General features: G+C 41.5%; 1 protein-coding gene and 1 long non-coding RNA gene across 2 annotated transcripts; both read right to left on the bottom strand.

Annotated features, from left to right (window-relative positions):
* Positions 1–13: 13 nt before the first annotated feature.
* On the bottom strand, positions 14–27327 carry c8b (complement component 8, beta polypeptide). Its single transcript, XM_080726445.1, has 12 exons — positions 27228–27327; positions 14757–14880; positions 11416–11560; positions 9925–10069; positions 8715–8847; positions 8321–8518; positions 7315–7555; positions 6587–6715; positions 5808–5971; positions 4427–4580; positions 2707–2778; positions 14–1655 (listed from the first exon to the last, which is right to left on the bottom strand). The coding sequence occupies exons 1-12, from the start codon at positions 27311–27313 to the stop codon at positions 1501–1503; spliced, it is 1746 nt and encodes a 581-aa protein (XP_080582571.1). The 5' UTR covers positions 27314–27327; the 3' UTR covers positions 14–1500.
* LOC308285530 lies at positions 15641–20962 on the bottom strand. Its single transcript, XR_013962068.1, has 7 exons — positions 20767–20962; positions 19559–20051; positions 18889–18962; positions 18676–18784; positions 18003–18078; positions 17320–17396; positions 15641–17036 (listed from the first exon to the last, which is right to left on the bottom strand). It is a non-coding gene; the product is annotated as an uncharacterized lncRNA (long non-coding RNA).
* Positions 27328–27545: the final 218 nt, after the last annotated feature.

Genomic DNA, 27545 nt, shown 5'->3' with positions numbered 1-27545 from the left:
TTAAGAGCAGGAATAAATGAATTGGTGCAGACTTTATTGTTGTGTGTCATGCTTCTCAACCACAGAGTTGCGTTAAATGTATCTTTAGATACTAGCGGATGCCCCCTCATGTGAAGGTTAATAATATTAACCTCCTCCACACAACATTTGGATAAAAGGGGAAATCAGGACAGCACCCAGCCCCGGGGAAGCTGTGAACTGAAACACACTCACAGGCTTGCCCTTGTACAGTACAACTAGTGTACTTTACTCTTGTTCTGTTTGTGTAAACAGACAAATCAACATTTTCTTCCTCCATAAAGCTCAAAAGGTGAAAAGGAAAAAACACCACAAATCGATCTGCTATACTCTGAAGGACAGTGTTGCATTGGTCGTGTCACGCGTGTACACGCCGCCCCGAATCTTTTTCAGCAGGCGCACGCGCACAGACATGCATCCAAGTAAAACAACCCCAAGGTTCACACCTCGTCAACGTTTACAGACACTGTAGTGTCACAGCGGGGTGATTTAACAAAGGGACGAACCTGTATAAATATCAATAGACCTGTTAGAACCACCCATTTTCAACATTAAACTATATGTCATTAATATACCTTTGAGTTGTTATGTGGAAATGAGAAAAAGGTCCCCCCGCCCTTCTGTGTTGCCTAGAACTGGAGGATTGATTTTGGGGTTTTGCTTGCAAAGTACACCGTGATCATCACGGTGTACTTTGCAAGCCAAACCCCCAAATCATAGTTCAATGTTGAAAATGGGTGGTTCTCCCCTTTAACTCCTGTAGAACAGTTGTTAAGCGACATGTGCGTGACGTCAGTAAATGACCCGTCCACCCGAACATTGAATCACCAATGCAACACTGCTCAAGGAAAGCACTTTTTTTTTCAAGGTTGACGAGCATAATGTTTATGATTGTTAACCAGTTGAGTGTAACTTTACATTTTAAGCACTTTAACCATTATTTTATACTTTGGCTATTCAAAAATAGCAGATATACAATCTCATGACGCATCGCTTCATGCCACGCTAGAAGCTTGTAGATCAGCTAGCTATTTTTAATAAATCGTGAACACTTTAGGAGACCATTTGTAGGATTGGTGTACCATATCGTCTCTAGTGGCTCAAACCAGGATGGTGTATCTTCCTTAATTAACAATCTTTGATTACACCTGTAGCCCACTAGGGAGGAAGTGAACAGTTATTGAATTAAGCAGCCGAAAAGGGCAAAATGGCGCCACCCTGGAGAAGGGCCAAGAATAAGGTGAATAGCATTAGCAACATATGTTTTTCAGAAAACTGTTAGAGGACATGGGCCTCGGGTCTTAATGGGTTATAGAAGAGGGCTCTTTTCAACGTTGTCAGGCCAAGAAAAGATGAGAAATAAGAAAAATTGAGAAATAGATGAAGCAGGGACCCCTCACTCAAAGATTTGGAGGACCCCCTATAGTAACTCTGAGGACCCCCTAGCTAGGGGTCCCAGACCCCATGTTGAAGACCCTTGAGTTAGAAGCATTCAGTAGATTCTTGCGTCAGTCCCCTGCATGCTAGGCCTCCGTTGCTCGGTGCCGGGTTGTCACAACGCCGGCTCCTTGTCTTGGAGCCGCTGCTGCACGCCGACCACGCCCCCCAGCAGCTCCAGCTGCCCTGGATGGAGAGATCTGGTAGTGGGGAAAGGTTGAGTCATTTCTTACAGTGGCGTCAGTTCAGAAAAAGCTAAGGTATGGCAACATGACTGGTGTCTTGAACGCGCGCGAAGGCGCGCGTGCAAGACACCAGTCATGTTGCCATACCTTAGCAACAGGCATGATACATTTATTTTAAGAAGAAGTACATATAATATATAATTATATATACCTATAATATAATTATTATACTACCTTGTTAAAGTGACCATTTTGTTAAATTTTGCATTTGTAGTTATTTTACTGTAATTTAACAACATAATAACCCGCACAGATAGACAAAGAGACATTCATGGATTCATATTTAGAACTAACTTTTATCTTCCCCCCTGGACCCAGGGTATGGCAACTGCATACCCCTGCCATACCCAATTGACGCCCCCTTAACCAATTGACCCTTTGTCAAGTCCCGCCCATAGTCCCACCCCTCTTCGCACCAATTGGTTGCTCTGTCTTGTCTCTGTTGGACAAAAATCCTTTCTCTCCATCCACTACCATTGAAATAATGTTTTTTACAGTTGCTTGGTATTGTTATTCTGTGTATTGAATTCCAACCCGGTGTCCCATAAAATGTGCAAAAAAAAAAAAAACATTTTCACCAATAGCATAAAATAGGAGATCTACAAGCTCACCACACATCGCCTTGACGTGTTGAGAGCTTTTAGACCGTCTGTTTTTGCGCAACACCGTGATTTGACAACGTTTATGGATTTTGGGTTGAATATTTTTCCCTATGGAGACACAAAGAGCCTGCTTTGTTCCCTATGGAGACACAAAGAGTCTCCTCAAATTATAGGCTTAGAAATATGACAAAAACTAAAATAAATCCAATGAATTCAAGTCTCCATGGGGTGAGTCATCAATAGGAAAAAGGTCATTTTGGGGTGAACTATCCCTGAGATTAATTCCGGAAACAATATTCGGGCATACTTCATCTGAAGATAAATTACATACAGTATATATAGGCCTATATGTAATATAACCAAGTTTATATAATCATATTTTAGGATGTTTCTTAAAGCCTAACCTTTTCGTCTCTTAGTGACCTCACAGCTCTTCCCGGAGTAGCCTGTCGGACAAATGCAGTCACACCTGGTGCCTAAGACGGGAGAGGACGTGATATATAATCATATCAATGATTATCAGCGACTCATAACATATCATCACAGTCTGATTCCAAGTGATGATAAGAAACATTATGAAACATTTCCTAAGTGAATTAGTACTAGCAAGAAAGAAAGAGAAACCCATATTTAATAGACAATTCAAAGGAATAGATATTAACTACAAAATTATTCTCGACAAGCAGTAAATAGGCCTTGATGCACTAGCCGGTCAAATAGTTTCTCTGTCTGGGTAAAAATGAAGGTTACTGTTGCTGATGGAAATATCAAACTATGAAGAGGATGTGAACACTGCTCAGTGCAGACCTGCGCTGGTGCCACACTGACTAGCATAAAATAACATTTGAAAACCAACCAACCAGCTCCGAGTGGAGCTTGATGATGACATGTTTGGAGTAACCTCGCTCTGACCTCCTCTGTACTGGAAACTCCTGGTTTATTATTAATGTACACTAGGGCTCCGCTTCTCAGAGGAAGTAGCCTTGCCTCAACTTCTAGTTTCCACAATACTAGTGTTTTAATGATCCAGGAAACAAGTTTGCCACCTTCTGGAAACCCGGGACTATATGGTCATTATTTGGGGTCCCAATTGCAATATCATCATGGCCCACAGGTTGGGAACCGCTGCCCTAAAACAGTGGTTCTTCTCAACCAGCGGTCCGGGGACCACCAGTGGGCCTTGGCCCTTGAGGTAGTTCCAGATGGTCCCCAGCTACATGATGGTAACCCTGGTAACCAAATGTACCCTCATAGATCCCTCATAAAAATCCCTTATAGATCCCTTATAAAATGAAACCAAATGGACCCTTTTATGGTTCCATTTGGTTTCATTTTACGCTCTCAAGAGTTACATCATTGTAACATCTGCATTACTTAATTTACAAGAAGTCTACACAATTTGAGAATGTAGATTTTATTTTTTATTTTGGTCAACGTTTGCCTGTTATCTCTCCTATGGTACCAGCATCAATACAGCATGGAATTGTGGACAAAATCTCATCCAACGATAACAAAATGTTCAAACCTTTGGGGTCTGAGAGAGGCTACATCTCACCAAATGGTGGTCTGTGGCTCAAATTGCAGAATAAGAAGTGCCCTAAAACAGTGGTTCCCAAAGTTCTTTGTCTCAGGGCACCCCATAAATATTACTTTTTTATCCGAGGCACCCCTACATTAGAATTTTCACTCACAGCACCTTATATTTATAGCATATCGTCGTTGTCGGGGGGAAACCTGTCCAAAACCGTTCGTTTTGTATTTATCATCTAAAAAATTTACTAAACTAGTGAAAACAGCAGATCTACAAGGACACAACGCCTCGCGATGCGAGGCGTTGTGTGCGTGTAGATCGACTGTTTTCACTAGTTTTGTGCGACGGTCTTGTATGATGAAGCAGGGCTTTGCTTTACCAAAAGACGTACACATTTGAAACTTGGAGATACAAGTTTTCTGCCCAACAGCGACGATATTTTAGTGATTATGTTGCGAGGAAAACGTTGAGATAATAGCCATTTTGGTTAAAACTGACTGAAAATAACTTTGTACTTCAAGTTTAAAATGATACTACATTTTTTTGTGTCCAAATAAATTCGAAATATTATCAAATTATCAAACTATCTTTACCTTTCAGAACGGCGACTCCGTTGTTGAGACAGGGAGCGCAGCGGCAGGGGCTGACCTCCTGCAGGTGCTCTGACAGAGCTCTCTTCAGGTTCCTCTTCAGGGTGTCGGCGCTGGAGAAGTCTCTGGGGACCACCAGCTCATACAGCGGCCGAGTCTGATTGGGGAGACGCATAACGGTTTGTGTACTTAATGATCACAATGTTCTTTTAGCCCATTCAGAACGGGTACACATTATGGTGTATTATTATTTTATGCTTTAACTACTGAAAAATAGCAGATACAGAAAGCTGTGAGCTTGTATATCTGCTATTTTTCAATAGTTAAAGCATTCAATAATTCTAGGCCTAAATGTGTTAAATCTTACCTGAGCTGTGTATAATAGGTGTGCACTGTTCCTAATTTTTCTGATTTTAACTGTTTTGTACCATTTTAGTCCTTTTTATTAATATTTTTGTTGGCTTTGCTTTGCTTTTGCTTAATTTATTCTCCATTTGAATGTAGCACTTTGAGATTTGTTTCAAATATGAAGTGCGTTACAAATAACATTTAGTATTATTATTATTGTACGACTAAGGCTATGAATCAAAAATGGATTTGGTTGCATTTCTAGGAGTGATTACCGCTAAGCATGGGGTGGCTCATGGTAACTGACAGAGTATAGCATCTTGCAATGGGCCTGGTGTACAAGATACACTACACCACCAAGATATACCCATGTACCTGACAAACTACTTCCTAAATGTCAAGGATGTTCACAATTACAACACCAGAGGTAGCTCCACAAATCACGCCCAACCCAGATTTGGCTCAAAGAAAGGGTCAGATTCGTTCTCCTGCTATGCTGCAAAAATGTGGAACGCCCTACCAAAGGCCTTAAAGAAATGTAAATCCCGACCTTCCTATAAAACAGCACTGAAAAGCCAAGCGGCTGCTACTCGGACCTTTCTATTATAAATACCATTCATTTTACATTTTGTTTTACAACTGTTTTTTTTTTAATATATATTTTCTGCTAGCACTATGTTTTATTTGTCTGTCAGAGATAAAAAGGACACCATTTGAAACAAGCCCAAAAGCTTTTTTGGGGTATCCTTTTAGTTGACCTTGTACTAGAACCGTACTGTCATGAAACTGTACCCTTTCCTATATGCAAACCTCTAAAGTCTTCAATCAGTCAATCAATTGGTCTTGGTCCGTCAAACTGGATCAGCTCAGGAGTAAAGGGCATCTATTCTAATACAAGTACCATCCTGGGAGGTGTAAACATAAATGTTTCAATGAGATTGATTTTCACATTTTCCTCTGACGTATCAAGTGCACACAATCACACCGTAAGTGCACAGACAGACAGACAGACAGACAGAAGGATTGAGGTCCTCACTGTTCTGCGAATGAAAGCAGGGTTAAAGCGGACGCCTTCGCCCCACAGTGTCATCAGCTGTGGGGTGGGAAGATTCTTGGAAATCAGTCCGGCAATGGACTCACTGCTGCCCCCCCTCACGGTGGCAATGAAGTCCTCCACCATGCTGCCATGCACCGTATCCTCTGAGGGAGGGAGAGAGACACAGAGAGACACAGAGATGAAAAGAGGCAGTTTTACAAATATAAAGCGAGTGGCTTCCACCTGCCAGAGTAAACTAAATTATCTTTATTATCAGGGTATTCTATTCATATCAATGCATACAGTCGATGATTACAGTCACTTTTCAGAATTCAAAAGTAGCAAAAGTAGCAGCTTGTGGATCTGCTACTTTTGATGCTTTTGTGTGACGCTGTAGTCTATTATCATGCAGGGCGTTAATTAACGGCAAAACACAAAAAGTTACGGGGAATATCGTCGCTGTCGGGTGGAAACCTTGTATGTCCAAAACCGTTCTTTTTGTATTTATCATTTTAAAAATGATTGAAAATTGTGAAAATAGCCGATCTACAACGCCTCACACCGCGAGGCGTTGTGTGCTAGATCTGCTGTTTTCACTATTTTTGTGCGACCGTCTTGTATGATGAAGCAGGGCTTTACTTTACGAATACACATTTGAAACTTGGAGATACCACAGCTATATCATTATTTTGTCAAATACGTTTTATTGACAACAGATTATAAAGTGTTATAAAATCGCAAGTTGACAGAGGACCACAGCTATATTTTGCTGCTCTCACCCCCCATCTCGTTGAGCAAGGCATCACAGCCTCCGACTTCATACCCCACCGACACATAAACGCCATCTATGTTTGCTCCGACCTTAAGACCCATCTGGATGCATTCCTTGTAGTCCTCCAATGAGTAATCTGGGGAAAGAGAACAACATTTACAACTGCATCTGTTGAAGATGTGTTTCTCAGTGTGGTGTCCACAGACCCCCAGGGGTCCTTGAGGGGGTTCCAGGGGGTCCCCAGCCCAAATTAGCTAATATAGCGTCACAATCATTTTAACCATCATTTTAACCACTTTATACTTTGGCTAATATTTAAAAAGAAAATTGCAGATATACACGCTCACAGGACGTCACTTAGTGGCATGCTGTAGCTTGTACTGTACATCTTCTATCCTTGATAATAATTTTTTTATGTTGAAAGAATTGGAAAATGTTGAATATTTTGTTTATTTCTTGAACACAAATCTTCCCTTCCCCATAGCACAAAACCGGTGGTCCGCGGCCTATTCAATTTGGAGAGGTCCTCCTTGACACAAAATAGCTTAGCGCAGTGGTTCTCAAAGTGGGATCCTTTATGGGGGTCTAAATTGACCCATACAAGTCTGTAACTCTGACAGCGTAAAAATGGAACCAAATGGACCCGAACGGGTCCATTTGGTTCCATTTGTACACTGTCAGAGTTAAGGGGAGACCTTGAAAGTTTGAGAAACACTGGCTTAGTGCCGCGGTCACCTGAATTCTCCAGCCTCTCCTTGTCCAGGACGATGGTGAACTGGTAGCTGCCGCCCAGCGCGGCCTCGGTGACGTAGTGCGTGCCGTAGTCCCTGTAGAGCTGCCTGTACTCCCCGTACACGTAGTGGGAGGGCAGGGCGCGCAGGCGCCGGAGGAACTCAGGGTGCAGCACCAGGTCCCCTGGCTTCAACACATACTGGGCCAGCTCCAGCTCCGCTTTGGCCGACACAAAGCTGTTGGTCTTTGAAGATTATAGAGGATTACAATGATGGACTGTCTGGGACGTAACTGCACAGGATTCAGAGTTCCTATTATTATTATTTATTTTTGATTTACTATTTAGTGCTAGAAGTGGTATAATCCAGGGGTCTTCAACAGGGGGTCCGGGACCCCTAGGGCAGGGGTTCCCAAACATTTTTGTCTCAGGGCACCCCATGAATATTTTTTTAATCCGAGGCACCCCTACATTATCATTTTCACTCCCAGCACCTTATATTTATAGCATATCATCGTTGTCGGGTGGAAACCTTGTATGTCCAAAACTGTTCGTTTTGTATTTATCATCTATAAAATGTACTAAAATAGTGAAAACAGCAGATCTACAAGCACACAACGCCTCGCATTGCGAGGCGTTGTGTGCTTGTAGATCGGCTGTTTTCACTAGTTTTGTGCGACGGTCTTGCGTGATGAAGCAGGGCTTTGCTTTACCAAAAGAAGTACACATTTGAAACTTGGAGATGCGAGGTTTCTGCCCCCGACAGTGACCATATTTTAGTGATTATGTTGCGAGGAAAACGTTGAGATAATAGCCATTTTGCTTAGAACTGAGATACTAAATATTTTTTTCAAGTGTCCAGATAAATTCCAAATATTATCAAATTATCTCGCGGCACCCCTGGACTGCCGTTGCGGCACCCCAGGGTGCCCCGTCACCCACTTTGAAAACCCCTGCCCTAGGGTGTCCTCAGAGCTACTACAGGGAGGCAGTGAAAAACAGGAGCCTCACCTTTGAAGAGGCACGCCTGATCTTCTTGACTGTCTTCTCATAGGTTTTGTCGTTGTAGCTGAAACCTAATTCAGCTATGCCAGGGACGGCAAAGCCGAAGGAGAATGAGGTCTCACTGGTGTATGTGTTACTGCTGTAGTCCAGGTAAGCAGAGGAAGAGTTGAAGAAGTGCATGGTGAAATCATACGAGCCTTTGGTCTGTGGAAGAGTGGGATACAGGTGGGATGACTTATTTGCATTAATGGCAGATAAGTGATATTACTTTAATTGTATATCTGTTCTTGAGGTAACTGTTTACCCCCCCAAAAACGTCCAAAAACGTAGATCCGCACATTGGCTTTGTAGAGCAGAATACTCGTCCTGCAAAAACAAATAAATGGTCAGCCATTGTCACCTGCATAGTGTACTCTTGTAAGTTGTACGGCTTCCTGAAGCGGGCGCCCTGTATGTACTGAGGCAGGCAGCTGCCAGCGTAGTATCTGTTGTCCAGCACCACGCCCTCCAAGTGACCGTTCAACACGTTGATTCTAAAACGGAGGGTTTCACAGTAAGTTATTAGTAGTTTAGTTCACCCCCAAAATGACTTTTTCCATCAATTACGATTACTCACCCCAAGTTCAATTAAGAATTAAGAATGTTTTTGTTGCATTCCTAAGACAATAATTTGATTATAATACATGTATGTACCCCCATTGATTAAAGGGGAAGACCACCCATTTTCAATATTGAACTATGTCATTAATATAACTTAGAGGAGAGGTGTGGAAATAGAAAAAAAGGTTCCCCCCTTTTGTGTTGAGTAGAACTGGAAGACTGATTTTGGGGTTTGTATTGTAAAGTACAACGATGTGATGTCATCAAGTTGTACTTTACAATACAAACCCCAAAATCAATCTTCCAGTTCTAGGCAACACAGAAGGGGGGGAACTTCTTTTCTATTTCCACACCACTCCTCTAAGGTATATTAATGACATAGTTCAATATTGAAAATGGGTGGTCTTCCCCTTTAAGGATGGAGACTCCATCCGGAATCAATGGGGGTAAATGCAGTCTCCATCCGGAATCAATAGCGACCTTAAGCAACGCTACGGCAACGGCAGATGACAACGGTAACCGGAAATGATCCGCGCTCGATAGATAAACCTGCCGTCGCCGTCTCTACTACGGCACTAGCTCCCTTCCCACGTAGCGCCTACTCCGTCTGCTGCGTGTACGTGTCGCCATGGGAACCAAAGCGTTCAGTGAAAGGGGTGGGAACCCGTCGCCGCCGAGGCTTTGCTTAACCATTTTGATCGCTACGGCGATTAAGTCATAGCAGTCGTAGTCCGCCTGGCGTTGCCGTCCTGAAAATCATCAAGCTTAAAGTCGCTATCGTCTCCATGTGGTGAGTAATCGATAGAAAAAATGTAATTTGGGGGTGAACTACGCCTTTTGAAACAGCTTGTGACCAAATAATAACTTCATGGATCCATTCGAACAGAGGTCATTTTTATTTTCTTGTATTTCAAAAGTAAAAGTTTTGGACATACTGTAAAAGTTACGTTTCCACCCGACAGTGAGTCAGCGACCATCTGCGTTTCAATATAAAAAGGTGACTCCCTCACCCTTTGGCCAGGTTCTCGATGCCCCAGTACTCCTCGGCCTCCTGCCTGCAGGCCTTGTGGACGGGACCGACGCAGCCCGTCTCGTCTGACATGTCCCCGCATTCGTCCTCCCCGTTGCACCGCAGGTGTCTGGGAATACAGCGGCCTGCAGACCAACAGAGGACCAGGCATGGGGTGACAGTGAGGGGGGAATTTGTACATTGCACTATTGATACTTAAGTTCTACTTACCGCCAAGTAAAAACCACCACCACTGCAAACAGTGCTTATTAATTGAGCAGTTTATTTAACCCATTTAGAACGGGTACACATTATTGTGTAGCATTATTTTATGATTTAACTATTGAAAAATAGCAGATATACAAGCTCACAGCGAGCTTGTAGATCTGCTATTTTTGAAAAATCGTGAAAATTAGAATTTTGACCCGATTCTATAGTGTCTTTTGAATCTAGTTCCAGGGACCACCCAGAAGCAAAATTTGAGTTGCAAACGTTCGCTTTGAAAATACATATATTCAAAGATTTGCACACATTTTCACGACTTAAAAAAAAAATAGCAGATCTACAAGCTCGCAGCGCGGCACTCGGTGCCGCGCTGTGAGCTTGTAGATCTGCTATTTTTCAATAGCTAAAGCATTCAATAATTCTAGGCCTAATTTGATACATGCGAGTGCAGGGAAACAAGTTCAAGTTCATTATCAAATACTAAACTGTCTGTAAAATCGCTTTCAATTTTGGACTCAAGTGCCCATAATTAGATCTGATGCTGTTAAACCGTTGTGCTCAGAGCAGATGTTCCTTTTTTCTTTTTTCAAAGGGTGAAATTTTTAGTTTGGGGAGAAGCACTTGGGTTGCAAAAGTGTTTATGTGAGCTCTTCAAAGTATACATTCAGTACTCCATCTCTCTTGGCTGGGGGCAGCCCCCGTAGCTGACAAGCTGAACGTTTTGGTGTTCGCCCCATGGGAGACACATCTTGAGGATACAAGAGTGCTTCCCACAGATCTCAAATGGTAAACTGTTTGTTCTCCCTCAAGCCAACAAGCTAATAAACATTTAAGCACATGAAGATAAAATGTAGTTTTTTTGCAGTATTTGCAGAGTGGCAGTGTGGAGAAGAGCAGTTTATGCAGGGAGGAGCTTTGCCGCATGTCACTCCTCATCCCCCCCTCTCTCTCCTATCCAATAAAGGCATAAAAAAGCCCAAAACAAAAATCCCCAAAGATGTCACTAGTATATTTCTGGTACTGTACCGTATATCATCCGTCAGGATGGCAGGCTTCAAACGCACTTGCTGCAGGAGACTTGACTCAAACCTGAAACCCTTTGAATTTGTGTAAGGAACCCGTTGCGACCGCATGGCCTTGCTGAGGTCAACCTCAGGCAGGGTTCAAACCCACGACCATCCACACAAAAGGCATGGGCACGAACCACTGCTAGGCTATTGGGAATTGTCTATTTCTGGTATATACAGTAAGTTTACCCAGGATGTACCTGTCGTGCATAGGAAGCCCTCACACAGCGGAACACTGTTACAGGTATACTGGGCTGGAATGGCGCAGGCCTCTTCTTCGCGGCCATAAATATTGCACGGCTCCCCTCCGAACTGAGATGGCTTGATCAGTTTAGCGTGGCGATACTGTGTGGGAATGGAGGGGGGGTATCCAGGGACAAAGATCAGACAGGCAGACTAGACAGATTGGCGGACATAGGTTAACCGCTCCCCTGGCACAACCTTTCCCTTTTTCCTGCTGGATGCTGGGTGTGTGAAGTACAGTTCAGGAAATCACGACAAGCTAAATTACATTAGCGGGAGCGTCTTGACGTTGTCACGTCGAGGTTGGTTTGATCTCGCTGGGTCTAAACTGGATTAGACACGGCGGCAGGGCGTTTTGGTCGGTGTGCATCAGCAGAAAGCGGTGCCAACAGCCACGTCTGGCCTCATTGAAATGCAGCGCTGGTACCGCTATGGGCCACGGGGGGCAAATATATGAATGGCAGACTATACTGAAGACGTGTCCCTTTCCTATGTGCTCTGCTGCTGCACCAGCACGGCGGCTGAATTGTTTGCCTTAAATCAGTGCTCAGTTGACCAGTTAACAAGTCGACATTGGTCCCTTGTTTCACATGCATACCAATTTGAGGTATGCATGTGAATTCTTTTTCTTTTTTTAAGCACTCAGTCCAATACTACAAGCAGTAGCAGCCATTTTGTGGTGCCACAAATTGAAAACCCAATAATTTTTTTCCCTGAAACCATTTTGAGATGGGGGTCTGCGGCCAAATACGCCAGAAAACTGTAGAATCGGCCTCAGGTCTTGGTGGGTTAAAGGAAGACTTCACCCATTTTCAACAACAACTATCTTCATATAATAGCTCCTCACTAATGCTCATATTAATATGGCATGATTTTCGTCTACTCAGTCTGTGTCTCAGAGGAGGCCTACCATTGACATCATCATGGGGAATGCAAGCTTATGGAAACTGCAGGCTTTCTATTCCTGGAAAGTTGGCGCGCTATAACACAGTGGTTCTCAACCTTTTCGGGCCGCGACCTGAGGACCCCCCACCCTGACGGGCACTAAGAGTTGAGGCATTACATTTTGTATAACATGGTTCTATTGTGAAAATAGACGATCTACATTTAGATCGTCTATTTTCACAATTTCTGCCTCTAATATTTGACAATTTGGCCAATGTTTAATTTGTCATTTTTGAGGTAAAACCCATTTAGTGCTCCAGACATGAACGGGTTAAATGTCCAGCGTGCCTCTCGCAGGCTCCATCCGCGGCCAGTTTCTTATTTTGAAGGCCAGAAGTCCATTCCGTAAACATTTCCGGTTTGACGCCATGACGTCATTCAACGGAAGCGATCGTCACCCCATGCCGTTGCTGTAATGGCCGATCGTTGCCTTTGTTATTACGTTATTGTAGCGAGAATCTAATGCCATCCTTGGCTTTAAAAGTGTTGTTTGGAGAAAATGGACATTAAAGATGAGATCCACCGTCGGCCTCCATGTTAAGGGATTACTATTTTGTGCACGTGAATCCGTGATGATGATGAATCGGCGAGTCCAATCGCGCCAGGACTTTCCAACGGACCGTAGGGTAACCCCCCGGCTCCACCGACCGCGTCGAGCGTCGCGTCAACGTCAACGTTGGGAACGCTCCCGTTTTAATCAATGAAGGGAGCTCCACTGCCGACGGTAACGTCAACGTCGGACGCTCCGGTGCCGGCGTCCAAACTAAAAAATTGCCCCGGTTCAATTTTTTGACGGCGTCCACAACGTCCAGTCATGTATAAATTATGATTAAATGTAATTGCATTGCATATTAAATGTATATACCGTACGTGCCTTTCTGCTGTTGGATCCATTCACGTCATTCACAAGGGTGACTAGATGTCCCAAAATTCCTCGCATATTTTTTTATGTAATTACAGTGGTCTTCCCACTTGATATAGGCTAATCACAAGTTCACAACAGGCAACAACTTTCTAAATTCTTCCTCCTAAAAACAGGCCAGCAGTGAGTGACTGAGTCTGAACACAGATTTTTAGGCTATACATTATCGTGGCTGCGCTGGACTGGTGTACCGAAAATAGCCAATCTACAAGCTCAGACACAGTCACAACATCATGATGACAGATTCATGCACTCGACTTGTTGTGAGCTTGTATATCTGCTATTTTTTTCCGGCACTTTACACAGCATAAATTATTATAATTAGGCTTATATAACACTACAGTTGATAATGCGAATATCCTATGATCTTTGATTGAAATATCAACACATTCACGTTCAGTGGAGCCAGTCGGACGGCAACGTGTCTGCGTCAATGACGCCGTCAAGACGCAGAGCAACGCGACGCAGCCAGTGGAGCCCTGGAGTAAGGGTGCCAGCGTTACTCTATATACAGTATTTTACGCGAGTATACTCGGGATCGGCACTCTAAATACTCGAGTATTTTTCACGAGTATACTCGGGATCAGCGTTAAATGAGTTAAAAAGTCCTTAAATTGACACTTTTGAAATGTGCACATACCCTTTATACACTTAAACGTTATGTTGGTTTGTTTACTGTTGTGTGAGAAAACAATGTTGCACATTATGTTAATCATCTGGGGACCTCCCCCAAAATAATTTGGGGACCCCCCTGGGTGGTCCCCGACCCACAGGTTGAGAACCACTGCTATAACGGAAGCCATCGTTCTCGCGTAAAGATTTATATATCATTTCAAATGTAAAAAAATGAACATTCCTAAAGAGTAGAAAAAAATTATCAGGAACATTAGATAGTATATGAAGATACTTAAAAATGGGTGAAGTGGTCCTCTATGGGTTTCACAGTGACTCGTGGCCTCACTCAGGGGCGTCACAAGGGGTAGGAAAGTGGGACTGAGTTACTGGGGCCCAAGGTGGAGGGGCCCTAATAACTTTGTCTCAGCGCGGCACCGAGTGCCGCGCTGCGAGCTTGTAGATCTGCTATTTTTGAAAAATCTTGAAAATGTGTGCAAGAAACCTATGTCAAGGACCCCCAAGATGATATGTATTTGGCCACGGACCCCGATCTCAAAATATTTAGTTCCAGGGACCCCCAGAAGCAAAATTTTATTTAGAAATGTTCGCTTAAAAAATACATATATTCAAAGATTTTCACACATTTTCACAACTTTTCAAAAATAGCAGATCTGCAAGCTCGCAGCGCGGCACTCGGTGCCGCGCTGTGAGCTTGTATATCTGCTATTTTTCAATAGTTAACATTCATGGGGGGCCCACAGTGAATCCTTGTACCCAGGGCCCAGAATTTGGTGTGACGCCCCTGGCCCCACTCACCCTCTTCTTCTGACAGATGTCACAGCGTGACCACGCGCTCCAGTCTGACAGGACACAGTCCACTGGCTGGACGGTGACTCTGGCCCCCTGGCTGCTGGCTGGGGTTATGGCAACTTGACTCAAACTGTTACACCAAAGAAAAAACACATCATTTACATGCATTTATGCATTTATTTATAAGCTACCGACCATACAGATTCATGGAAAGTACCTGACATCTTACTGTGCCAGTCTAAAGTTACGGTATTGTTCTGTTTTTGTTAATAATGCATCGCGAATAAGTAATAAACCGCACAGGGTATAAGGCTCCCAGCTGGCACACGACGTCAGTACAACGTTGGGACAACGTTGTACTCCAACGTTGGATGACCATTGGATTTTGGTTGTAAATGAAAGTTTGTCTGACGTCCTAACCTAACGTTGGTTAGACGTCAGAACCTGATGTTGCTTTGACGTCGTAACCTGATGTTGGTTTGACATCTTAAACTAACGTCGATTCAACGTTAATCTCTGATGTTACATAGACGTTGATTAAAGGTTAGACTCCCAACGTTGGATACCAGTTGTATTTTGGTTGTAAATGAAAGTTTGTCTGACGTCCTAACCTAACGTTGGTTAGACGTCAGAACCTGATGTTGCTTTGACGTCGTAACCTGATGTTGGTTTGACATCTTAAACTAACGTCGATTTAACGTTAATCTCTGATGTTACATAGACGTTGATTAAAGGTTAGACTCCCAATGTTGGATACCAGTTGTATTTTGGTTGTAAATGAAAGTTTGTCTGACGTCATAACCTAACGTTGGTTAGACATCGTAACCTGATGTTGGTTTGACATCTTAAACTAACGTCGATTTAACGTTAATCTCTGATGTTATATAGACATTGATTAAAGGTTAGACTCCCAACGTTGGATACCAGTTGTATTTTCGTTGTGAATGAAAGTTTGTCTGACATCATGACCTAACGTTGGTTAGACGTCATAACCTGATGTTGGTTTGACATCTTAAACTAATGTTGATTTAATGTTAATCTCTGATGTTACGTAAACGTTGATTAAAGGTTAGACTCCCAACGTTGGATGTTGAAAAAGAAAGTTTGTCTGACGTCATAACCTAACGTTGGTTAGACGACATAACCCGATGTTGGTTTGATGTCATAACCTGATGTTGGTTTGACGTCTTAAACTAACGTTGATTTAATGTCAATCACTGATGTTACTTAGACGTTGATTAAAGGTTAGACTTCCAACGTTGGATACCGGTTGTATTTTGGTTGAAAATCAAAGTTTGATTGACGTCATAACATAACATTTGTTTGATGTCAATCTCTAATGTTATGTAGACGTTGATTAAAGGTTAGACTCCCAACGTTGGGTTTTTAAGTTTGATTGACGTCATGACCCAACATTGGTTTGATGTCAATCTCTGATGTCATGTAGACATTGATTAAAGGTTAGACTCCCAATGTATTTTTGTTGAAAAGTAAATCGGATTGACGTCATAAGGCAAACATTGATTTGATGTAAGCATCTGATGTTATCTTGACATTGAATTTTGGTTGGTCTCCTAACGTTGGATAAAAGTTATTTTAGTTACATGAACTTCCAGACATATGACAGTATGACACCAAATTGTCTCAAGTACTGAATAGTGAATAGAGGGTAGCTCACACAGCAGTCACTAGGTCTGATTAAGCTTGATCCAGAAAAGAACATAACAGTTCACCTTTTTTTTACCTTAACACTGGACAAATAAAGAAATACATGAAATAATAGCACAGCCTACCTCAGAGAGAACTTCCAGACAGTTTCCTTTTTACTTGCATATGTCCCACAACAACAACAACATTATTAATAAAATATATTCCGGTGTGTTCACAACAAAAATATAATAATTAAAAAATATAATCCAGTGAGTTCACAACAACAACAAAAATTATTTAAAAAAATATATTCTGGTGAGTTCACAACTACAAAAAATAATTTAAAAAATGTATTCCGGTGAGTTGCCAGATTAAACTGTAGGTCCAAACAGAACTACCAAGATCCCCCAGAATTCACAGTGTCAGTTCAATCAGTTCTGAGTGCATGCGTTTGTGTCCCCCGCTGCCTCCTCTTGCCTGCATGTCCAGTGAGCTACCAGGTTTTAGGTCCAACCAGAACTAATTCAAGTTATATCAGTCCATAGTGTCCCTCTTGAAATGGACAGTTCCCCTGTGTCTCCCGCCTCTGCTGCTTTAGGTTGTCCTCTGCTTCTGGGTTGAACGTCATGACGGCATCTGTAGAAAAAGAGAATACAAAATATGTAACATGCTGTCATAACCTTACACCACCACATTGTCATGTTTTGCAAATTAAATTATTTACAGGTGTGTCTACAAGGTCACAATGCATACAAAAACTTGAAAACTTCACATCATGTTCACCCTCATAACCTTAAAATAACAAGAGTTCAGTTGGTTAAGCAGGCCCTCACCCAGAAGAATTAAATTGTAAGACACTGAAAACCACTGAACACCCAAACCTTATACTGTGTTATGCTGTGCATTACTTCTTACTTACTTAAAAAGCTTGGTCACAGAGGTGCTTCTTCTCTCCATCCTCTCAACGACTGGACCCAAGCAGACACATCACGCCAGCTAAGAGAGAGAGAAGAAAGAAGGAAATAGGTTAGACCAGGGTTTCCTAAAGTGGGTGCTGTTGCACCCTAGGGTGCCTTGATGCCAGTCCAGGGGTGTCTCAGAATAATCTGATCATCAATATCACTACATCAATATCAGTTCACTAAGTAAAACTGACCTGATTTGTGAGGAGTTATTTTTCCATCTACGGCCAACTCTCTTCTGCAAAAATAGCAGATCTACAAGCTCACAACATGTCACGACACGCTGTGAGCTTGTAGATCGGCTATTTTTGGTGAACCTTCCTCCCAGAATAGGGATGCTGGGGTTCAAGTGGTTAAACATAAAGTATAAAGTTATTTTCAGTCAGTTCTAATGGAAACTGATATTTCTCCAATGGTGTAAGATTCAAAATATTTACAGTGTACTTCAAGGGTGCTGTGGATTAAAATATTATTTACAGGGGCGAGGTGACCCGAGTCAAAAATGTTTGAAACCCCCTGGGTTAGACACCAAATCAAAGACACTTGCCATTGTATCAAAGGGAAGGACATGTTTTGCCCAATTACATTATTTACAGATTGGTGTGTGCCAATTGTCTGTCCTTGGTCAACATGAAGTTACCTTGTATTGCTCTAAAATACATCAGTCTTCTCCAAAGCCACCTTCCTTTTCCCCCTTCATGTGGTTACCGAAGAGCCTGAAGAAAAACATATTACATTTTTGTGAACAATATAGTAGGGTAAGGTTCTTTTGTAAACATGGCATATAATCTCTTGATCCCTTGTTGATCAGGTGGCCCAGGGTGGTCCGCTTTTTTAAACCCTCTACACCAAATCTGCTCAGCAACAGCAGGTCTATAAGCTACATTCATGCAAAATTGTATTTATTTATTTTCACATAATTTTCACATATCATGACATTGTCATAAGAGGGGGTTCCAGTGGTTAAGCTGCGAAAAAATGAAAACATGCAGACAGGCCATCGCCTAGAATAATTAAACAAATAATTATGCAGACACTGAAAACCACATCACACAAGGGTTAATTCATATTGTATGTTGAAACATGCAGAGAGGGAAGCAAGCACATCTCCAAAGATTTACAGGTGCCGAACCAAGGAATATATAATATACACACCATGGAAGGAGGAGGTTCACACACTGTTCCAGAGCTCCAGTAAATAGTTTATTAGGATAGAATAATAACTATTTACCGGAGCTCTGGAACAGTGTGCGAACCTCCTCTTCTTCCATGTTGAAACATGCACTTTATACTGTGACTCATATAAAGCCTACCAAGGTCTTAAAAGCTTGGTCATCACAGAGATGTTGCTCCTCTCTCCATCCTCTATCCTGTCAACCACTGGCACCAGGTCCGAAAGGACTATCAGACACGTCACGCCACCTGAGAGAGAAAGAGAGGTTAGACACCCAATCAAAGCGTTATAATTTTCCATCGCACAACAGTTTGTAGATTGGCTATTTAGTACAAAACAATGATCAGACTACCTGGTTGTTATCTCCCAAGAGTAGAAACCACCATGTCTATCCCAAAGGAAAGGCGGGACAAGCACAGCAGACACCTGAGAGAGAGAGAGAGGGAGAAGTGAAAACAGACTAGTGACTAGTTCATACATGTTTGCTTCCACATAAGACAGGACTGGACACTGCGTCACAAGAACAAGCAGCCACCCAACGTACGGCACCTGAGACACAGAGAGAAAGGAAATAAAATCAGCACAAAAAGAAAGGAAACTTGACTTCGGTCCATTATCTCCCCTTTAATAATACCAATTTGTATTGTTTTATATCATTTTTATCATTGATTCGTCACCTTTACAACAAAGTACAGCTTGTAAGCATCGGGCATTCGAGGCATGAGCTACACAACCTAACGTGTGGGTAGCGCCGATCAAGGTTTTGCCAAAATGGCTTGCAATATTGTTCTGCTGGCATTTACTCTCATTGTGGGCTTCCCTTACACTGAGCTTGTAAAAATGGTCAACATGTGTTGTTTTTTCTTTTCCTTATTACTGTGGGAGAGTGCAATCATTCAATCATTAAAGGGGAGATATAATGGACCGAAGTCACAAAAATAGCTGATCTACAAGCACACACAATGTGAGGCTGTAAAATGGCTTCTCAGTTCAAATAAATCATTATTAATTAAGTAAATTACCTGGTTGGCTTAGCTCCCAGGATCACCTCATACCACCACAGAGACACCTCATGTAACAGAGAGAGAGTGAAAAAGGAAATGAATAGGTTAGATTTTATCATACTCCATCAAACAACAATGTTGCATTAGACACAAAATTATCTACAAGAACACATTGCATAATATGAGCATGTACAGTATATTATTTAGTACTTGACTAGTTCCTGCAGTGATTGGCTGCAGTAGATTGGCATTCAGACGTGTTTGTAACACCTGTGAAGTGCAGCTTTGGCAGTACAGGGTAAGAAGAGAAGGAGAAGTCTCATGCAAAAGTCATGCTGTATTCTATATTGGATCTTGGATATTATACCACAGGATGAAGATACCTTTTATTTTCCTATTGTGGATTACTACTGGATTTCCTGGATTAAAAAGGACTTTGCTAAAGGGTGGTAAGAGGAGACTTAACCTACCATATTGCATAGACTGGTTTTCTTTTCGACGTTGGAATTTTCTGTTGACAGAAGAAAAACAAAAGTTGAAAGACTACAAAATACATTACAAATGAGCCATGTACCACACACACACACACACACACACACACACACACACACACACACACACACACACACACACACACACACACACACACACACACACACACACTCCTGTTAATCACTTCTAGCTCCCACTCCCACTTTGAGAACCATGGCACAAAATCAGTGTTTGTCAATTATGCATTTGAGCCATGGACCACCATTTAGTGAGATTTAGCCTCTCAGTCTCATACCTAATAATTTAGGAATACAAATCATGTGTAAAAAATAATTTAGCTTGTACATTTGGTTTGATTTTACAGTAATTAAAAGATCTATAGGGGTCCATTTGGTTATCAACTCCCCATCATTTAGCTGGGGACCACCTGGAAGGCTGGAACCAACCTAACATTACTAAACAAACACTATATAAATAGCAATGATTACTGTCACAATAACACTATTTAACTGCTGAATAAATAATGGACCTTGGAAACATTATATAATGGAAACTTTTTTACAGGAATGAGGGTTCCTGTCACATATTAAAAGGGGTCTGCAGCCAAATAGTCATTTTGGATTTTGGGGTCCTTGACATGAAAAGGGCTGAAAACACTGGAGTATGAATTGTAAATAGTGAAGTTGTAAAAAGTACTGGAAGCAAAAGCAATCAATTAAAATAGCTTTACATACCTGTGTCATCTCCCTGCTCCAAAACTCCTTCTCTGTGTGCAAAAAGTCTCCATAATGTAGATTTAATCCCACAAATAGACTGGCAGCAACCTATCTTCCTGTTCAACAATCAACAGTGATTTTATTTAGTTTAGTTTTATCTTAAATCACTTTTAGACAAGCAGCTCTCAATGCTTGCTGTTGGTGACAAATGTAACTGCTGTGGGCTGTTTGGATTCAAAGTGGGGGTGTGCTCTCAGCAGAGCCAGTGGTAGCTGGCCACATCACAGTCACATGACACACAGCCAATCAGGCATTTGCAATTGCATTGTGGGCAGTGTAGTTGATTTTCAAACTGCTTTCCATAAACACACATATATTGTGTTCCTCTCTGTAACTACAAAGATGGCTCCCTTCATCTTTCATATGTTTCCTCCAAACTATAATATCCCAAAAGATAGGCATTAAAATGTGTTTTAATCAGATTTAATTACAGATGATAATTTGCTTGTATAACCAATGTCTGCCCAACATTATTTTACTAACGTCCACATAACGTTGAAGTCTAACATCATCAGACGTTGATATTTGGTTGGTTTTAGGTTGTGTTGGTAACTAACCAATAACCAACGTCTGTTCAACGTATTATCCCAACGTCAGGTTGACGTCAGGATGATGTTTTTATTGTATTATACTCATTTCAAGCAGGATAGTTTTATATTAAGCTTCTGAAGCATTGAGGAATACAGTATGGTAGTGGATCTCAAACATTTCAAAGAAGAAACATTTCCATTAGAGAAGATTTTGATGAGTCAAGCAGTGATTCTCAACTATTTTAATTGCAAGAACCCCAGTTTGACATGCATTAGTCTAAGTATGGACCTCCATTTTATGGCATTTCTATCTGAGACCCCAATTTATTGTAAAATCAATGTTAATGGGTCCATTTTGGTTCCATTTGTACACTCTATGAGTTACCCATAAGGGTCCATTTCATTCCTAACTATCATTTAGCAGGGGACCCCCTGGAACTCCCTCAAGGACCCCACTTCGAGAACAAATGCAGTTAATATCAGGTTGCCATTCCATATATCTTTACTGTTTTTAAACCATTAAGACATAAGGTCGATACCTTCTAAAGCCTGACCTAAGTTTTCAGAAAAAAACGCCTGAGGGATAAAACAGGGGTTCCCGTCCATAATGGGTTGTGTATGTTGGGCTGATTTGTACACTTTGTTCTATGTCACATCTATAATGTTTTACATTGATAAACTTCATAGTTAATAGTATGCGGTATTAAACTGTGGATACCCCAGGCTGGCTTGCGGTGGACATTTTTGTCTGAATGATATTTTTGCCATGGAGTGGACAATAATGTTACCAGTAGCACACAAAGAGCCAGTCTCAAATGTCTACTAGCACAGTGGTTCTCAAAGCAGGTTGAGAGGGACCTCAAAGTTCCTTGAATGCGGTCCAAATCGAACATTACAGGTCTGTAACTCTGAGAGTGTATGGAACCAAATGGACCCATAAACACTCTCAGAGTTATGGGTCCTTAAAAATAATAATAATACAAATAAATTGAGAACCACTGTACTAGTGGAATATAGTGTCATACATATCCTGAAGAAACCCTGGAGACTGGGACAGAAATTTAGTCTCATGATCAAAATTACAACATTGTTATTTAAAAACAAAATCTAAAATCTACCATGGTCAAAGGCAAGTCTCGCCACATGTGTCAATGTACAGACATTGATGATCCCTGTGCCAGGAGATATTATGGGATATGTTGTTTTTATCTTTAAATGGGTATACCCCATTTGATGGTGTCCCATAGATGTTCAACAATGACCTATTACAGCTGAGGTCAAGACCTTTCCATTAACAGTTAGCCATTTCTAGCCTATGTAAGCCCTTCTGTGGCTGAATGATATGCCTTTAATCATGGACTCTAGGCAAGATTCAGAGGTCATTGTCACAGCATTCTGCTGTGTACTGTTAGATAAGCATCATGGTGTGCCTATCTGTCTGTCTGTCTTTCTCTCTTTATCGCCCGAGTTTAGGCCACAATGCATTTTGTTATACCCCCACTGAAGAAATATAGGCCTACTTGTCCTCTAAGTTCCTGTCATTTCAGATTAGATACACTAGCTCTTATTTAGGATTCAAAACATTGAAATTGAAATGGTCTTGGACTTTAAGGACAACCCACATTCATTTATAATTGGCACTGTTGCGGCCTATCTTTAGTTTTTTGTTGAGCCAATGTAATGGTACGCTGGACCAATGAAGTGGCTAGTGTCCTCAGGGGTTGCTTATCAAGGAACTTTGACATTCTTGCTAGATACCTTGTTCACTATGTCCATGCCAATAAACTCCCCCGTTATACTGGTCTTGTTCACATCCAAGATTAACTGAATGCTCATGCTTACCTGTAACTACCATTACATTCAAGAGAGACACTGATAGTCCAATGAATGCTATGATCCAAATTAATTTAATTTCATAAACATTCAGATGTCCCTAACTGTAATGACACCTTACTGTCCCTTAAACTGCATACTTTATGTGGTCTTTAACCAGAGATGTTCTGTTTTTATCCCCAGCAAAGCATAATCCTTTGCAATGCATACAGCATTGTAAGTTAAGCAGTCAACCTGACGTTGGGATAATACGTTGAACAGACGTTGGTTATTGGTCAGTTACCAACAAAACCTAAAACCAACCAAATATCAACGTCTGATGATGTTAGACTTCAACGTTGTGTGGACGTTGTCATAATACCGTTGGGCAGACACTGAGGTTTGGTCGAATATCCGACAACAGCATGTCAGTGATTCAACATCAGCCTGATGTTGGGAAAACACGTTGAACACACGTTGGTTATTTGTTAGTTACCAACACAACCTAAAACCAACCAAATATCTACGTCTAATGATGTTAGACTGCAACGTTGTGTGGACGTTGTCATGATAACGTTGGGCAGACATTGAGGTTTGGTCAAAAATCCGACAAGAGCATGTCATTGTTCGACGTCAATATGACGTTGGGATTATACGTTGAACAGACGTTGGTTATTGGTTAGTTACCAACACAACCTAAAACCAACCAAATATCTATGTCTAATGATGTTAGACTGCAGCGTTGTGTGGACGTTGTCATGATAACGTTGGGCAGACATTGAGGTTTGGTCAAAAATCCGACAAGAGCATGTCAGAATTCGACATCAACCTGACGTTGGGATTATACGTTGAACAGACGTTGGTTATTGGTTAGTTACCAACACAACCTAAAACCAACCAAATATCAACGTCCGATGATGTTAGACTTCAACGTTATGTGGACGTTAGTAAAATAACGTTGGGCAGACATTGAGGTTTGGTCTAATACCGACAACAGCATCTGAGTATTCAACGTCAACCTGATGTTGGGATAATACGTCGAACAGACGTTGGTTATTGGTCAGTTACCAACACAACCTAAAACCAACCAAATATCAACGTCTGATGATGTTAGACTGCAACGTTGTGTGGACGTTGTCATAATAACATTGGGCAGACATTGACGTTTGGTCAAATATCAGACAAGAGCATGTCAGTATTCGACGTCAAGACGTTGGTTATTGGTCAGTTACCAACACAACCTAAAACCAACCAAATGTCAACGTCTAATGACGTTAGACTGCAATGTTGTGTAGACGTTATTAAAATAACACTGAGGTTCAGTCAAATATCCGACAACAGCATGTCAGTGATTCAACATCAGCCTGATGTTGGGAAAACACGTTGAACACACGTTGGTTATTCGTTAGTTACCAACACAACCTAAAACCAACCAAATATCTATGTCTAATGATGTTAGACTTCAACGTTATGTGGACGTTAGTAAAATAACGTTGGGCAGACATTGAGGTTTGGTCAAAAATCCGACAAGGGCATGTCAGTGTTCGACGTCAACATGATGTTGGGATAATAGGTTGAACAGACGTTGGTTATTGGTTAGTTACCAACGCAACCTAAAACCAACCAAATGTCAACGTCTGATGATGTTAGACTGCAACGTTGTGTGGACGTTAGTAAAATAACGTTGGGCAGACATTGAGGTTTGGTCAAAAATCCGACAACAGCATGTCAGTATTCGACGTCAACCTGACGTTGGGATAATACGTTGAACAGATGTTGGTTATTGGTTAGTTACCAACACAACCTAAAACCAACCAAATATCTACGTCTAATGATGTTAGACTGCAACGTTGTGTGGACGTTGTCATAATAACATTGGGCAGACATTGATGTTTGGTCAAAAATCCGACAACAGCATGTCAGTATTCGACGTCAAGATGACGCTGGAATAATAAGTCGAACAGACGTTGGTTATTGGTCAGTTACCAACACAACCTAAAACCAACCAAATATCAACGTCTGATGATGTTAGACTTCAACGTTATGTGGACGTTAGTAAAATAACGTTGGGCAGACATTGAGGTTTGGTCTAATACCGACAACAGCATCTGAGTATTCAACGTCAACCTGACGTTGGGATAATACGTCGAACAGACGTTGGTTATTGGTCAGTTACCAACACAACCTAAAACCAACCAAATATCAACGTCTGATGATGTTAGACTGCAACGTTGTGTGGACGTTGTCATAATAACATTGGGCAGACATTGACGTTTGGTCAAATATCAGACAAGAGCATGTCAGTATTCGACGTCAAGATGACGCTGGGATAATAAGTCGAACAGACGTTGGTTATTGGTCAGTTACCAACACAACCTAAAACCAACCAAATGTCAACGTCTAATGACGTTAGACTGCAATGTTGTGTAGACGTTATTATAATAACGTTGGACAGACACTGAGGTTCAGTCAAATATCCGACAATAGCATGTCAGTGATTCAACATCAGCCTGATGTTGGGAAAACACGTTGAACACACGTTGGTTATTCGTTAGTTACCAACACAACCTAAAACCAACCAAATATCTATGTCTAATGATGTTAGACTTCAACGTTATGTGGACGTTAGTAAAATAACGTTGGGCAGACATTGAGGTTTGGTCAAAAATCCGACAAGGGCATGTCAGTGTTCGACGTCAACATGATGTTGGGATAATAGGTTGAACAGACGTTGGTTATTGGTTAGTTACCAACGCAACCTAAAACCAACCAAATGTCAACGTCTGATGATGTTAGACTGCAACGTTGTGTGGACGTTAGTAAAATAACGTTGGGCAGACATTGAGGTTTGTCCAAAAATCCGACAACAGAATGTCAGTATTCGACATCAAGATGACGTTGGGATAATACGTGAACAGACGTTGGTTATTGGTTAGTTACCAACACAACCTAAAACCAACCAAATATCAACGTCTGATGATGTTAGACTTCAACGTTATGTGGACGTTAGTAAAATAACGTTGGGCAGACATTGAGGTTTGGTCAAAAATCCGACAACAGCATGTCAGTATTCGACGTCAACCTGACGTTGGGTTAATAGGTTAAACAGACGTTGGTTATTGGTTAGTTACCAACAAAACCTAAAACCAACCAAATGTCAACGTCTGATGATGTTAGACTGCAACGTTGTGTGGACGTTAGTAAAATAACGTTGGGCAGACATTGAGGTTTGTTCAAAAATCCGACAACAGCATGTCAGTATTCGACGTCAACCTGACGTTGGGATAATACGTTCAACAGACGTTGGTTATTGGTTAGTTACCAACACAACCTAAAACCAACCAAATATCAACGTCTGATGATGTTAGACTGCAACGTTGTGTGGACGTTGTCATAATAACGTTGGGCAGACATTGAGGTTTGGTCAAAAATCCGACAACAGAATGTCAGTATTCGACGTCAGGATGACGTTGGGATAATACGTTGAACAGACGTTGGTTATTGGTCAGTTACCAACACAACCTAAAACCAACCAAATATCAACGTCAATTGACGTCAAATTAATACGTTGATACAACGTTGGAAGTTGACGTTGGTCCAACGTTGGATTTTGGTTAGCTGACGTCGCGACCTAAATCCAACCAAAAATCAACGTCAACGGACGTTGTGTGCCAGCTGGGCTGTGGTTCTCAAAGTGGATTTCATATATATACATAACTGTCTAATCACAATTATTTGACATAATCGCAATTATCTTTCATAATAGTCATAATCGTTTACATGTTGAAAAATGTTCATATATATATATATATTTTTTTAAGTAAAACATTTTGGAAATAGGGGTATTTCCACTATCAATGTTCTTTTTTAAGTAGATAGTTGTCAAATATGCCTGTCATTTCTTTGTATATTTAGGTGCCATGTGCAACTTCAAAGCCTAAAAGCCAAACAGAAATTTTAATTGTCAACGACAAAAACAATTGAATCTTTAATCGCAATTATTTGAGCGACATCGTCAGGTAAAAATGTCATATCGTGACAGCCCTATTCTAAACACAAAACAAGTAGCAGTCCTACCTTAGCAGTGCCAAGCTGAGAGCAAAGTGCAGGAGGCAGCCAGGAGACGCATTGATCGTGCACCTCAGGCTCCCTACAGAGAGCATGGTGCTGTGTTGTGTCTGACAGTGAATGAGCACACACAGCCGTGTACTCACTGCTCAGCTGTGTGTGTGTGTAAACAATGGCTAATAATCAATACCGTCCGTCCAGGCAGGGCACCTGGCTTGGACCCTCTGCTGCTGCTGCTTCTCAGTAGCCCAGGCTAAGAGATAACGAGACCCAGACTCAAGAGCTGAAGACCAAACACTTTGTAGATAATATCAATTATAAACTGAT

Source organism: Nannobrachium achirus (assembly GCF_963921795.1).
Source record: "Nannobrachium achirus genome assembly, chromosome: 5".
In the NCBI taxonomy this organism is placed as follows: domain Eukaryota; kingdom Metazoa; phylum Chordata; class Actinopteri; order Myctophiformes; family Myctophidae; genus Nannobrachium; species Nannobrachium achirus.
This window is presented reverse-complemented; position numbering and strand designations above follow the sequence as displayed.

What these genes read in the sequence shown, in the direction of transcription:
- c8b (XM_080726445.1), bottom strand. Translation starts at nt 27,313, where the DNA reads ATGCTCTCTGTAGGGAGCCTGAGGTGCACGATCAATGCGTCTCCTGGC. An exon ending in CTCAGCTTGGCACTGCTAAG is followed by an intron (nt 14,881 to 27,227) that starts GTAGGACTGCTA and finishes TTGGTGTAACAG; the next exon opens with TTTGAGTCAAGTTGCCATAA. An exon ending in ATCGAGAACCTGGCCAAAGG is followed by an intron (nt 8,848 to 9,924) that starts GTGAGGGAGTCA and finishes CCTCCGTTTTAG; the next exon opens with AATCAACGTGTTGAACGGTC.